Consider the following 13,196-nt stretch of genomic DNA (forward strand, 5'->3'; position numbering starts at 1 on the left):
GAAAAGCGACTCAGCTGATGGGCGTCCAGGTGCGTAGCGTATTTCCTTTCGGTTCTGAGGCCTTCGCCGCGGCAGCCTGGTTTGGGTGCTCCCTTTGTTCATCTGCCGTCACTTGGTGGCTGCTTTAGGCCTAAGCTAGTAGGCTATGATGATTGTGTTCTAAAGCATTATATTTTTGCGAGGCGGCTGAACGAAATACGTGAGCGTGGCTAGCCGGTTTGTTTCTCTATTATGCACCGTCGTTTTTATGTTAGCGTGAGTGACCGTGACTTGAGAGAGAAAAAAAAAACTGGTCTGCTTGAGTCGAAGCGACCTCGACAGCCTTTAAATCGCGTTAAGGTTGGTTCACGTGCAAGCGACTGAGCGGCGCGTTGCAGCAAAAAATTTGCAAAATTTTGGAACCTCTTCACTCTGGCCGCTGGACCCGCCGCGACGGCTCGAAACGGCTTCGTGCGCCGCGGCGGCAGAAATCGCTAGCGTTTTCGCTTGCATGTGAAGCGGCCTTTGGACTACGTACGTCGGTCGAGCTCCGGGCTCGCGCCACTCAGCGCGTCTCTTGTCCTCGTGCTTCCTAGTGTCGCCATATGCAACGCCGGTAATTGGCGCGCTGCCCCAGGGCTGTGAAGAGCCTTGCTTGGTTCGAACAAAGCGCGCACGCTTAGTGAAATGGCAAAGCCTTCAGCTTGCTCAATCTCGAACCCGCGTTATGGACAATGCACTCTTTCGATATCGTTAATATTCGTCTCTTGTTTGGGCCACCAAAGTTTTGCATTGATGCTGCAGTCTCGGGAATATATGATCTAGCGGTAGCATTGCTACACGACAGAATGTATGCGGAATGGACAAAATTCCTAAATTCCAGGGATGCTACGAACGTCAGTGCTGACAGGCTATGTGAAATACCTAACCGAAAGGCAAAACCCAATACAAAGGATCGCGTCGCTTCGCTTCACATCATGTTTTTTTATTCTTTGTTTCTTTCTGAGAGTGCCAATAAAAGGGGGTCAATCCCAGCCGCGCACTTGTGACCGGCGGCGCGTTCCTGCCTTGAATGCGTTTTCGAACTTTCGCCTTGCGCATGCGCACTGTGCGTCTCGCCGCTCCTCGAGCACGCGCTTCTGCACGCGTAGCACGTGCGCCTGTGCGGTCCGGCCATGCTGCTGACCTTACACGGGGCGGGTGCTGTGGAGCGCTCTTCCGCTTGGTCAGTGCTTTGATCCACGGCACGTTTCCGAGCGCTGTTGTTCTTGATGCATAGCAACCCCTCCGCAGCTCCGCGCCCCAATCCCCTAAGCGCATTTGCGATTTCTTTATGGTTTATTTGGGTTTAACGTCCCAAAGCGACTTAGGCTATTAGGGACGCCGTAGAGATGGGCCCGGAAATATCGGCCACATGGGGGTTCTTTAACGTGCGCTGACATCGCACAGAACACGGGCTTCTAGAATTTCGCCTCCATCGAAATTCGACCGCCGCGTCCGGGATCGAAACTGCGTCTTTCGGGTATCGTGTTTCAGCGTCTTGACTCTGTTTCCGCTGCATTTTTTGCTTGGGCTATCCGCATTACCCGCCGCGCTGGCTCAGTGATTAGGGCGCTCGGCTACTGATCCGGAGCTCCCGGGTTCGAACCCGACTGCGGCGGCCGCCTTTCGATGGAAGCGAAACGGAAAGGTGCCCGTGTGCTGTGCGATATCGGTGCACGTTAAAGACGCCCTGGTGGTCGAAATTATTCCGGACCACTGCACTATGGCACCTCTTTTTTCCTTTCTGCGCTCAGTCCTAACTCTTCCCTTACGGCGTGGTGGAGGTGTTCACCGAGATATGAGGGACGGTTACTGCGTCATTTTCTTTCCTAAAAAACAATTTTCAGCCCCGACCCCGGCGGATGTGTTTTTATGGAGGAAAAACGCTGAGGCGCCTGTATGTTGTGCGATGTCAGTGCACGTTTAAGATCCCCAGGTGGTCGAAATTATTCCGGAGCCCTCCACTACGGCACCTCTTTCTTTCTTTCTTAATTCACTCCCTCCTTTATGCTTGCCCTTACGGCGCGGTTCAGGTGTCAATGATATGTGACAGATACTGCTGTAATTCCTTTCCCCAAGAACCAATTATTATTATTATTTCAGCGAAACCGACCGCGGCGGCTGCGTTTTCATGGGAGCAAAACGCTAAGGCGCCCGTGTGCTGTGCGATGTGAGAGCAAGTTAAAGATCCCCAGTTGGTCCACATTATTCCGGAGCCTCTCAGTACGGCATCTCTCTCTTTCTTCTTTCACTCCCTCCTTTATAATTTCCCTTACGGCGCGGTCACTTGTCCAGCGATATATGACAGATACTGCGCCATTTCCATTCCCTAAAAAACCTATTATTATTATTATTATTATTATTATTATTATTATTATTATTATTATTATTATTATTATTATTATTATTATTATTGGTTCAGCAAATGTCTATCTTTCCCCGAATTGTGGTCACTATTTATCGCGACTGAGTGTGTTTTGCTTATAGGTAAGAGTGTGCACTCTATGGGGCTGCCGGGTAAAATCAAGCCGGCTTAACAACTTGGCGTCCCGCTGTGGGGCACGATGAGTGGCAGGGTTTTGTTGTTGGGACTGAGGGAAGAATGAAAAGTTCAGGGGCCCGGCCACTGGCTCAAGCTGATCCACAATCGCTGCCACTTGCAGGATAATCGCTGCCACGGGCAGACAGTATGAGAGTTAAAAGAGATAAGAGAGGAAATAATGAAAGAAAGGACGCGCGTCGCAACGACCGCGTCATCTGAAGTGACGACGACGGTTTAGCAACTGGTGCCTCCGGTGACAAGGAGCCCTCGCGACATGTGCGAGAGCCCCTGCATCGCAGCTCAGCAGGGCCAGGCAGCCACCTCATCGTCCCCTTCCCGTGAAGTGACAGCTTTACTGCTACCCTTCGTAGCTGCTTCGCCGTGTACGCGAGTTTGACCTTGAACCGAGGAGAAACCACGTGACAGCTATGACGTCACTCAGCCGCCACCGTCGCGTTCATTGTGATCATTGGCGTCGACGGTGTTCTGGACTCCGTCACTTTTGAGGAAAGAAGGGAACTGGGCAAATGTTTCCCACAACCAGCATGTGCTGACATTCTCCGTGACAGCAAGCGCTGTCCGCGGTAAGAAAGGTGCATTCTTTACGCCCGATATATAAATGTAAATAAAAATAATGTGGACTCGCTCAGCTAATCCAGGATATACAAAGCGATAGATGTCGGCGTTCACTGTGTTCATTGGCGTTTGCGTTGGCAATGTTCTAGACGGCGATGGCTTTGAGCAAAGGAATAATAACAATTGGTTTTTGGGGAAAGGAAATAGCGCAGTATCTGTCTCATATATTGTTGGACACCTGAACCGTGCCGTAAGGGAAGAGAAAAAGGAGGGAGTGAAAGAAGAAAGGAAGAGAGGTGCCGTAGTGGAGGGCTCCGGAATAATTTCGACCACCTGGGGATCTTTAACGTGCACTGGCATCGCACAGCACACCGGCGCCTTAGCGTTTTACCTCCACAAAAACGCAGTCACCGCGGTCGGCTTCGAACTCGGGAACTTCGGATCAGTAGCCGAGCGCTCTAACCACTGAGTCCCCGCGGCGGGTAACTCCGCTGACCCACGGAGCCGGTTGTGCGCCTTCCCTTTCGTGAAAATTAACGGCCTTTGCAAAGTTGTCAACGCCAATGAACTCTATGAGCGCCATCTGCTCACTTGTTTTGTTTGGTTTTTGAGGAAAGGAAATGGCACAGTAACCGTCTCACTTATCTCGGCGGACACCCGAACCGCGCCGTAAAGGAATCGATAAAGGAGGGAGGGAAAGAAGAAAGAGAGAACTGAAAATTGAAACTTGGATTTTGAGGAAAAACGCGGCACTGCGCTGCGGCGGAACACCTGTGGCTCGGTTAGAGTGAACAGCTCGGTGCTACTAGTGGCTCATGCGCAGTAGTGACTAGGGAGCGAGAGAGAGAGAAATATCCGCGGTGAGGCGCCCGTTGTGACGTCATGTGCCTCCTCCTAGTACCGCCACGGCGAAATCGCAAGTTAGCGGCCAGTAAAGCTTCCGCTTTAAAAAATCGAAGGCCGATTACGGCAGACGGTAATTCGGAATTTGAGCGCAGCTCTTCGCAAGCTGCCTGCTACCGCTTGGCAGGTGTCGTGCTACCTTGCTAGCCACACTCCGGAATCGTCCGGTAGCAGCCGCCTTCCGGCTGTCCATTCCTCTCGCCGTGTCAGGTGGCGCTCCGCTCTGCTACTGCCTGCCAACACGTCAGCTGTCAGGTAGCATGTTACACTGACTACGACGCGGAACGCAGGAACGGGCGAGCTGCGCTCTAGAATAAAATAAACTAAAGAAGTCACTGCAGTTGAACACGAAGCGAAAAGCTTCACCACGTTTGGTAAAGCAGTCGTCGCATAGGCCGGAGAAGAACATTGAATGACCTTCAGCCCAACCACGTTAGCCGTGTATGACCATACGTGGTACAGTTATGGCGTCGAACTCTTGGCTCCTGACCTCGACTCATGACCTTTAAGTTGACCTCTGATGTTTGACCTTAGACATTGGGTTCACCTTTGACCTTCAACACATTCAATGGAGGTGTAAGACCATGTGATACTACGTCTAAGCCACGTGGTCGTGTGGGTGTATACTCTAGAACGGCTGTCCATCCAGGCGCTCCCATGGACGAGCCTGAGACGCTTAGCAAACGTCTCAGGCTCAAGACGCTTAGCAGGGCAAGGAACAAGAGGTGCTCGTTATGACATGCATGACTCAAGCCAACAGTGACCGAACCAAAAAGCGTAGGGGATGTTTTTTATAAAATAATTTGTGGTCTTCATCAGTGGGGCTTAATAGGGCAATAACTTCTTAAAGAATCTCTTTGCGACGCTAAACCCCCATAAAGAGACGAAACTTTTTAAAGATAATTGATTAGAAAGCAGAAGAAAAACAACCATTTGCCGCCGGTGCGGTCCGAAACCCATGACCTCTGAATTTCGCGTCCGGTGCTCTACCGAGCTAGGGCGACGGCTGTCCAGTCTTCTGCTTTCAGCGGTGTATATATGCGTGTCGTAACGATCGCTATGACCGAAAACGCAGCAGATATATCAAGCCGACGTCAAATGGGCATTTTCGGCTCGCAGCGGTGCCTTCCGTCAGCGGTGGCAACCAAGCCACCGCTTCGCCCCCCGGTCCGTCGCGGGTTTCGTTCGAGCAAGCACTGCAGCAGGGCGTTGCGGCCAGCCCGCAGCCGCGCGCCGTCAGCGGCAGCCAGACCCCCGCCGCCGAGCGCAGCGCTCAGCCCAGCGGCTACCGACCCAGCTACAGGGCCGCCGCCGCCTCTGGTGCCGCCAACGTAGCTGCCAGCAGCCCCTGGCCTGCATCCGCGGCAGCCGCCGTGAGTGGCTATCAGCCGGCAGCAGCTGCCCCACCACCGTCGCCGCCACGCACGCCGCCCGTTGTGGTGACTGAGCAAACACCCGAAGCTGGCGACCAGACCACGCCCGGCGACGATGTCAAGATCAGGGTGCGTACTGCTTGCCGAAAAGGGCTTCAACTTGAGCCATATGCTATGTATCTCGTTTAACCTCGTTATAACAAAGTAGAAGTTCGTTCCCGGCTGTTACTTCGTTATATGCAGTGTTGACCGTGTTTCCGAGGGGAATCGTAATTACTTCGTTACATCCATTATTTAGTTATAACCCATGCTGTACAGTTCGTTATGCCAGCGGTCCATATACAGTAGCACCTGTTTACAACGAAGTTGAAGGTTTCCGGCGATTACTTCGTTATAGCTGTAGCTTCGTTATATCCGCTCTTGGCCGAGCTTCCACGTGCAAACATAATCTCTCCGTTATATCTGTTGTTTCGTTATAAACCGCTTCGTTACAAAGAGGTTCAACTGTTAGCTTGAAGGCTAGAGGAAAGCTCACCTCTCCAAAACATCGACTTACACGGAAGGTACGAGAACTGAACCCGGGCATAATACAACTCAAGAACGAAGCGGCGTGTGCCTCTCGAAAGAGGCCCTCCAGCCAATGGCGATGACTGGTTTTCATGATGCCATGGTTAGTCAATCGTCTTGGACCTGTGTGACATCTCAGGGTGTGGCAGATGAAAGGAGATGAACCACCGTTTAAACAGATTGACAGCGGCGTCCGCAGAATCGGCCGACGCCGTTGGCTGCAAGGCGTCCTTTGTAGGGCATCCGTCGCTTCTTTCTGGAGCTGCAGCCGACTATGCAGGGCTTAGTTTTTACTACTGAAAAGTGGTGTGGGTAGCAAGAATCGTGGTAGTGCATGACGTATAGGGCGCTCTGGAAGTGAAACCAGATTTACTCCGCTGACAAAGTCAAGATCACGAACAACGTTTCGGAACCGCTACGGCTTCCTTGGTCAACAATGAGGAGGACAAAGCGAGTGGGTGAAATTTAAAAGCGAAGTTTGTGTTGTAACGACCGTGTTTAGATGAGTGGTTCGAACCCGACCGCTGCGGTTGCGTTTCGAAGCAGGCGAAGCGCTAAGGCGCCCGTGTGCTGTGTAATGTCAGTGTAGGTTGAAGATCCCCAGGTGGTCGAAATTATTCCGGAACCCTCCACTACTGCACCTCTTTCTTCCTGTCCTCTTTCACTCACTCCTTTTTCCCTTCCCTTACGGCGCGTTCCAGGTGTCCACCGATATGTGAGAAAGATACAGCGCCATTTCCTTTCCCCGAAAGCCAATTTTCAAATTTCACAGATTCTTTTGTGAGCTTCAGAGCCTCAGTCGTCGCCTGGATAAAAGGTGGCTCAAGCAATAGGTGCGTAGTCAGGTTTAGCCATTGGGTTCAGTACTTACACACCGGCTGCCGAGTGTTGTGTTGCCACCGTGAGAAATTGTCTTCAAAGCGAAGGCTTTACTGGCCGCAGGTTGAGCTGTTTCGCGTGATACCTGGACAGCCGTGCTGCGCATGAACAAGGAGCAGTGACGACACAGAGCGCATTTCTCTCCCTAATCACTACTGCGCATTAGCCGCTTGTAGCACTGAGCCACAGGTGTTCCGCCGCTGCGCACCGCCGAGCCTTTCCTCGAAACCCAACTTTCAATTTTGTTCTTTCTTTCCTCTTTCCCTGCCTCCTTTATCCATACCTTCACGGCGCGGTTCGGGTGTCCACCGGGATGGGAGACGTTTACTGTGCCATTTCTTTTCCTCAAAAACCAAACAAAACAAGTGAGCCGACGGCGTTCATAGAATTCATTGGCGTTGACAACTTTGCAAAGACCGTTCATTTTCATGAAAGGAAAGACGCACAACCGGCTCCGTGGGTCAGTGGAGACCTCAATCTCGCTTTCGCTTTGTATATCCTCGATTAGCGGGGCTAATCCAACCCGCCGCGGTGGCTCAGTGGTTAGGGCGCTCGGCTGCTCATCCGGAGTTCCTCGTTTCGAACCCGATCGCGGCGGCTGCGTTTTTATGGAGACAAAACCCTAAGGCGCCCATGTGCTGTGCGATGTCAGAGCACGTTAAAGATCCCCAGATGGTCGAAATTATTCCGGAGCCCTCCACTACGGCACCTCTTTCTTCTTTCACTCCCTCCTTTATCGCTTCCCTTAGGCGCAGTTCAGGTGTCCAACGATATATGAGACAGATACTGCGCCATTTCCTTTCCCTAAAAACCAGTTATTATTATTATTGAGCTAATGCACATTAATTTTTTTGGCGGGGGGGGGGGGGGCAGTACCTGTCTCAGTACCTGTTGCAGTACATGGCGCAGTACCTGTCTCACATATAGGCGGACGCCCGTAAAGGGCCGCAAGGGAAGGGACAAAGGGGGGGGGGGGTGAAAGTGGAAAGGAAGAAGTGCCGTAGTGGAGGGCTCCGGAATAATTGCGACCACCTGGAGAACTTTAACGTGCTCTGACATCAAACAGCACACGGGCGCCTTAGCGTTTCGCGTCCATCGAAACGCAGCCGCCGCGGTCGGGTTCGAACCTGGGAACACCGGACAGCAGCCGAGCGCCCTAACCACTGAGCCATCGCTATCAGTGTATTATATTTTTTATCCTCGCGTTAAATGGGCTTTTAATCTGAGCGAAATTATGCTCTGTCGGGCCCAAATATCCACTCTGGCAAAGTGATGTTTCCTTGGCCTGTAGCTGCAGTTGATTCTCTTAAATTACCCGCCTGCACATTCTCATTTCACAGAAAGATTCCTGTTAATCATCTTTCGCTGTTAATGGGCGGCTGCGGCGTCTTTCCGACTTCCACGAATGCCGAAATTTCCACGGTAGTTCCTTGTGCCGAGCTTCGCCGCCGGGCGCCGGTTTGTTTCATAACGAATAATTAAATTTTTAAAATTTTGTCGCCCCAATCGGGACGATTTCTGTGGGCGACCTTGGACGTGTGACGTCACCAGCTGCATGCCCCTCGATATTTGCTCGGAGTTTGCTCAAGAAGAAGAAAATTAAGTCCTTTGTTTTTGATCATTTCACACAACCAGTGGTCTGTCGCTTAGTCTCCAGTTTAGTCAGGCAGCGCGACGAGAGGTTCTGCGACAGTATGCATGACGACAAGCTTCAATCTTGACGCCATACTTTGGGAGAAACCCAGTTTTGGTTTCCGCGTTCCTTGTTTTTCCTCTTTTAAAGGGCTTCTACTCAGGTTTTTGAAAAACGGTTTTTTAGGCACAGAGAAGGGACTCTTAAGAAATGTGATGGGAATGGGAACACAATACCACGTCTAAACACATTCAAAATCGCCCGCAATTACCATTTGAGTGGTTCAGAAACTTTGCAAGAAATGCTTCCACATCTGTGGCGCCATCATGGCCTTGGTTCCCTGAATAAAGAAATTAAGGCAGAGAAAGAAATAACGTGTAATTACTCTCTCGCTTTTTGTTGGACATCCCGACCACGCAGCGCGGTTCCCTTATTTTGCAATCGTCCCGATGGTCCCTGTCATAGGTGCTCAAGATGGCACAAGGCTCTGAAATACCTTCCGAGGAAAGTACAGGGTCGGTCAGAAGTTCTCAGGCGATAGGGTCTGTTTTTGAGCTGCATAATCAGGCAGACATGACACCCCCAAAGACTCAAAATATCTGTAGAGGGCGGACGAGGTATCGTTCTATACTCTGCGAACCCTGATAGCTTTTTTGGCATCTTAAATGCAACGATATGCCGATGAAAAAAGCAAACCCTGTGGCCCCTGAACTTTTGACCTACCGCGTACATAACCTCGCTCAATCACTACGTTCTCTCGTCACAAACACCTGAACCAAATATTTCTACATTGAGCACAGTACCCACAATACCGAGCGAAGGTTGGCGAGCTCTTTCCAGCGACTTTTTCAAACCCGCGCATTTCTCCGCCTCGCTCTCGTGCGTATTTCTAGAAGTTCAAATCTGTCTGTCGGTTAAATTCAGAAGTAAAGCAGCTACTATGGCCGGTGCCAGTAATAAGCGTCGGTTCAGCGGGTCAGAAAGCCCCCCCCCCCCCCTACACACACACACACGCCGGGGGAATCCCCGAACGGGTCGGCAGCCGGCGGTGGGGCCGAGTGGGTAGGGCTGGCTGAAAAGCGCCGACCTGTGAGCAAGAAACGAGTGGCGAAAGGAGATGGAAAGGCTCGAAGACGCTGAAATTTAAATTTTGACTACAGATAAATTCGCTTGCACAAAACGTTTATAACATTCTCACTTTAAGGTATTCATGAAGTGCCGTCCTTTAACGGGCTCGCTACAACACACAGGGTGCAGGAGGCTTTTCCCATTAATACTCACCGGAACCGGTCCTGCACTGTAGTGTAGACCGAAGACCATTCGGCCTAACTTATGTGACGCTCAACGCACGAAACAGTGCATGCCTACTTATTTCTTCATGCCCTGCTCTAATTACCACCAATCACGGCGCAGGAGCTCGAGCGAACCCTGCCCTCTCACTTCCCGCGGCGGCCTGCCCACAGCAAGCTGGGCCGGACCATACAACTTCTGGCCAACCACTTCAGCATTGAGATACCGACTGGCATCGTCTACCACTACGACGTCGACATCTCCTCGGAGACTGCCCAGGAGACCAAGGTTCCTGAGCAGAAAAAGTACCGATGTCTCTGCACGAAGATCAACAGGATTGTCATCGAGCTCCTAGTAAAGAAGTACCGGCAAGACCTGGCCAACTGCATCCCGGCTTTTGATGGCCGCAAGAACCTGTACACGCGCCGCCAGGTCAACTTTCGCGAGCGGACATTCACTGTCGACCTCGAGGAAGACCAAAGATCCCAGAAGTTTATAATCAAGATCCAGTACGCGGCCACAGTGAACCTGGAGGCCCTGCATGGCGTCTTCGAAAAGCGCGTACAAACTGTGCCCCAGGAAGTCCTCCAGGCCATAGACGTCGTCTTGAGGCACAGCCCCTCGTTCAACCTTGCACCGGTTGGACGCTCGTTCTTCAGACCGCCGGGACCCAACGAGCACAATGACCTCGGAGGAGGCCGGGAGGTGTGGTTTGGCTACTACACGAGTGTTCGACCCGCCCAATGGAAGCCCATGCTTAACGTCGACATGTCAGCAACAGCATTCTACGAGTCCCTTCCACTGGTCGACTTCATGTGCAGGTTCTTAAGCGACAGCCGTCGTGTGTTGACGCCCGCGGACTTCCGGTCATTGCGGGACAACCAGTACGTGCGCCTGAATAGGGAGCTCCGTGTCAAAGTGACGCACCTTCCGCACCCGCGCAAGTACAAAGTGGTCAAGATCACGAGGGAACCTGCGAAGGACATCTATTTTGAATCAGAAGGTAGTCAGATCTCCGTCGCCGACAACTTCCAGAGCCGCTACAGGCGCTTGTCGTACCCGAACTTCCCTTGCGTGCGGAGTGGCAGTCCGACGCATCCGGTCTACATTCCCCTGGAGGTGTGCCAGCTGGCCGAAGGCCAGCACTGTCGGAAGAAGCTCGACGAGAGTCAGACCGCCGAGATGATCAAGCGCACGGGCAAGCCGCCAGCCAAGCGCTTCCACGAGATTCGTCAGTCTGTGTGCGACATGGTCAGCAGCTCGGACAAGTACCTACGAGAGTTCGGCGTCAAGATCAACACTGAACCCACTCAGGTTGTGGGCAGAGTGCTCGACCCGCCATCTCTCGTTTTTGAGAACAACACCATGTGCAAGCCGCGCGACGGTACGTGGGATCTCCGAGGGCAGCGCTTCTACATGGCGATGTCCATGACACAGTGGATTGTTCTCAACGTGAGCCGCTTCGCGCACAAGGACTGCCTGGAAAACTTCAAGATGCTGATCCGCATCGGCCAAGAACTGGGCATGCACATTGCGCAGCCGCTTGCGGTCATCACATTCGACACAAATCGCAAGGCCATGCGGACCGTTCTCACGGAGCAGCGCAAGCAGCACCCGCAGTTGGAGATGGTTGTGGCTGTGATCACAAAAGCCACTAACTACGCTGAGATCAAGCAGGTGGCAGAGAATGAGCTGTCCCTGCGCACACAATGCATCTTGGACAACGTGGTCCAAAAGTGCAACGCAGCGCTCATCCAAAACCTGTGCCAGAAGATCAACGCCAAGATGGGCGGTATCAACAATAGTCTCCTGATGCAGGAGAAGCCGAAGCTATTGCATAGGCCCGTGATCGTCATCGGAGCAGACGTGTCGCACCCATCGCCTGGAGACAAGGTCAGGCCATCCATCGCCGCGTGCGTCGGAAGCCTAGGCTCTGTACCGTCCAAGTTTCACGCCACCATTCGGGTACAGATTGAAGACTCCGAGGCTAAGGCGCGTGTGGAAATCATCAAAGACCTCAAAGACATGATGAAAGAATTGCTGCTGGTTTTCTGCCGCACCACCGGGCACAAGCCCGAGCGGATCGTCTTCTACAGGGACGGAGTGAGCGAGGGGCAGTTCTTGGAAGTCCGTAACCATGAGGTAAGCAACTGCGCCTACTACAATACTGCGCCCACTAAACGCTCATCTTGTTAAGACAGCTTTTCTCGCATTCAATGTCACTAGTGTCATTGGATATCCTTCTTTTGAGAAGCGGACTGGCTGTGCATACACGTAACGACTCCGAATTGATCTCCACAGCGATATAATTTCAGGAGATCCAGGACATTCATTTCTGGAGACGTCTTCTCGGCGTTAGTTGATCTCAGCTCGATCGTTTCTCTTCAAAAGGTGGTAAACATCCAAGACTGAGGCCTCTGGTGCGGTTTTGTACGTGTCCGTTCCGCGTCTCACCCTTCTTACACACGGGCGATTATAACTGCTGTGCAGTTGACCGTCCGTTGAACTGAACGACAGTTCGAGGTGTTATACCCGTGCCACACGGTCATGTTTTACGTCAAAAATTACTTAGGACATCAAGTTTTAACGCCATTGGCGCGGTGCGACGCACTCGTATTTAATGGCATTAGACAGACTAAGTGCCGTTTGCGACCTACTGAGTTCGCCGCAACTCATTTGCCCGAGCACGGCATTCTCTTTTCCCCATTCCGCATACAGAGAGACATGCAAATTTTTGTGTGTGAAGTTACTATTCAGAGGATAATGGTTTATTCATAAAGAACACTATTTTTACGAGCAATTCATATGTAGTGTTATCTTGTGAGCTGACACACGAGTTCTAGTTTTACACACTTGTCAAGCCAGAACAGTGACATTTTCTACAAATTAAAATTTATGTTATGTCTGAATGGCATTTCTGGGATACTGGCTGATTAACACTGCTTATATAGGGGATTTATTTACTGCCTTGAAGGCGGTATCGTCACCGTGACTAATAAAATTATTTATTTACTTATATGCAGACACCTTATAGGCCTCCGGAGAGACATTGTGTAAGGGGGGGATACAGAAGTTAGTGAAAAATAGGTTAGAAATCCAAAAATCATAGTAAAAGTACAGCAAAACACACAAAAAAAGAGGTGAGTTCAGATAAGATATCGCAATTCATAAAAAGGGATAAAAGTAAAAAAAACCACTCTGCTTCATGGAACAAAAACAGGGGAAATGCACGAAGAGTTATACAAAAGCCAACGAAAATATATCAGGCATAAATGAGCAAAGCTGCCCATCCACGGAACCAAAAAGGCAATAGTCTCAAGCTGCTGAAAACGAAGTTGTACGAATCCTGAGTATATAAATGACGTGCTAACTGTTATCAACGAAGTGTTTGGGTAGATGTTCGCAAAAGGTG

General features: G+C 51.3%; 1 protein-coding gene across 1 annotated transcript; it reads left to right on the forward strand.

Moving 5' to 3' along the window:
• Positions 1 to 4,699: 4,699 nt before the first annotated feature.
• Positions 4,700 to 12,953, forward strand: LOC144114129 (protein argonaute-4-like). Its single transcript, XM_077647644.1, has 3 exons — positions 4,700 to 4,767; positions 5,121 to 5,544; positions 9,908 to 12,953. Exons 1-3 carry the CDS (start codon positions 4,700 to 4,702, stop codon positions 11,978 to 11,980), a joined length of 2,565 nt encoding a protein of 854 aa, XP_077503770.1. The 3' UTR covers positions 11,981 to 12,953.
• Positions 12,954 to 13,196: the final 243 nt, after the last annotated feature.

This window comes from Amblyomma americanum, chromosome 1 (assembly GCF_052857255.1).
Source record: "Amblyomma americanum isolate KBUSLIRL-KWMA chromosome 1, ASM5285725v1, whole genome shotgun sequence".
Taxonomy (NCBI): domain Eukaryota; kingdom Metazoa; phylum Arthropoda; class Arachnida; order Ixodida; family Ixodidae; genus Amblyomma; species Amblyomma americanum.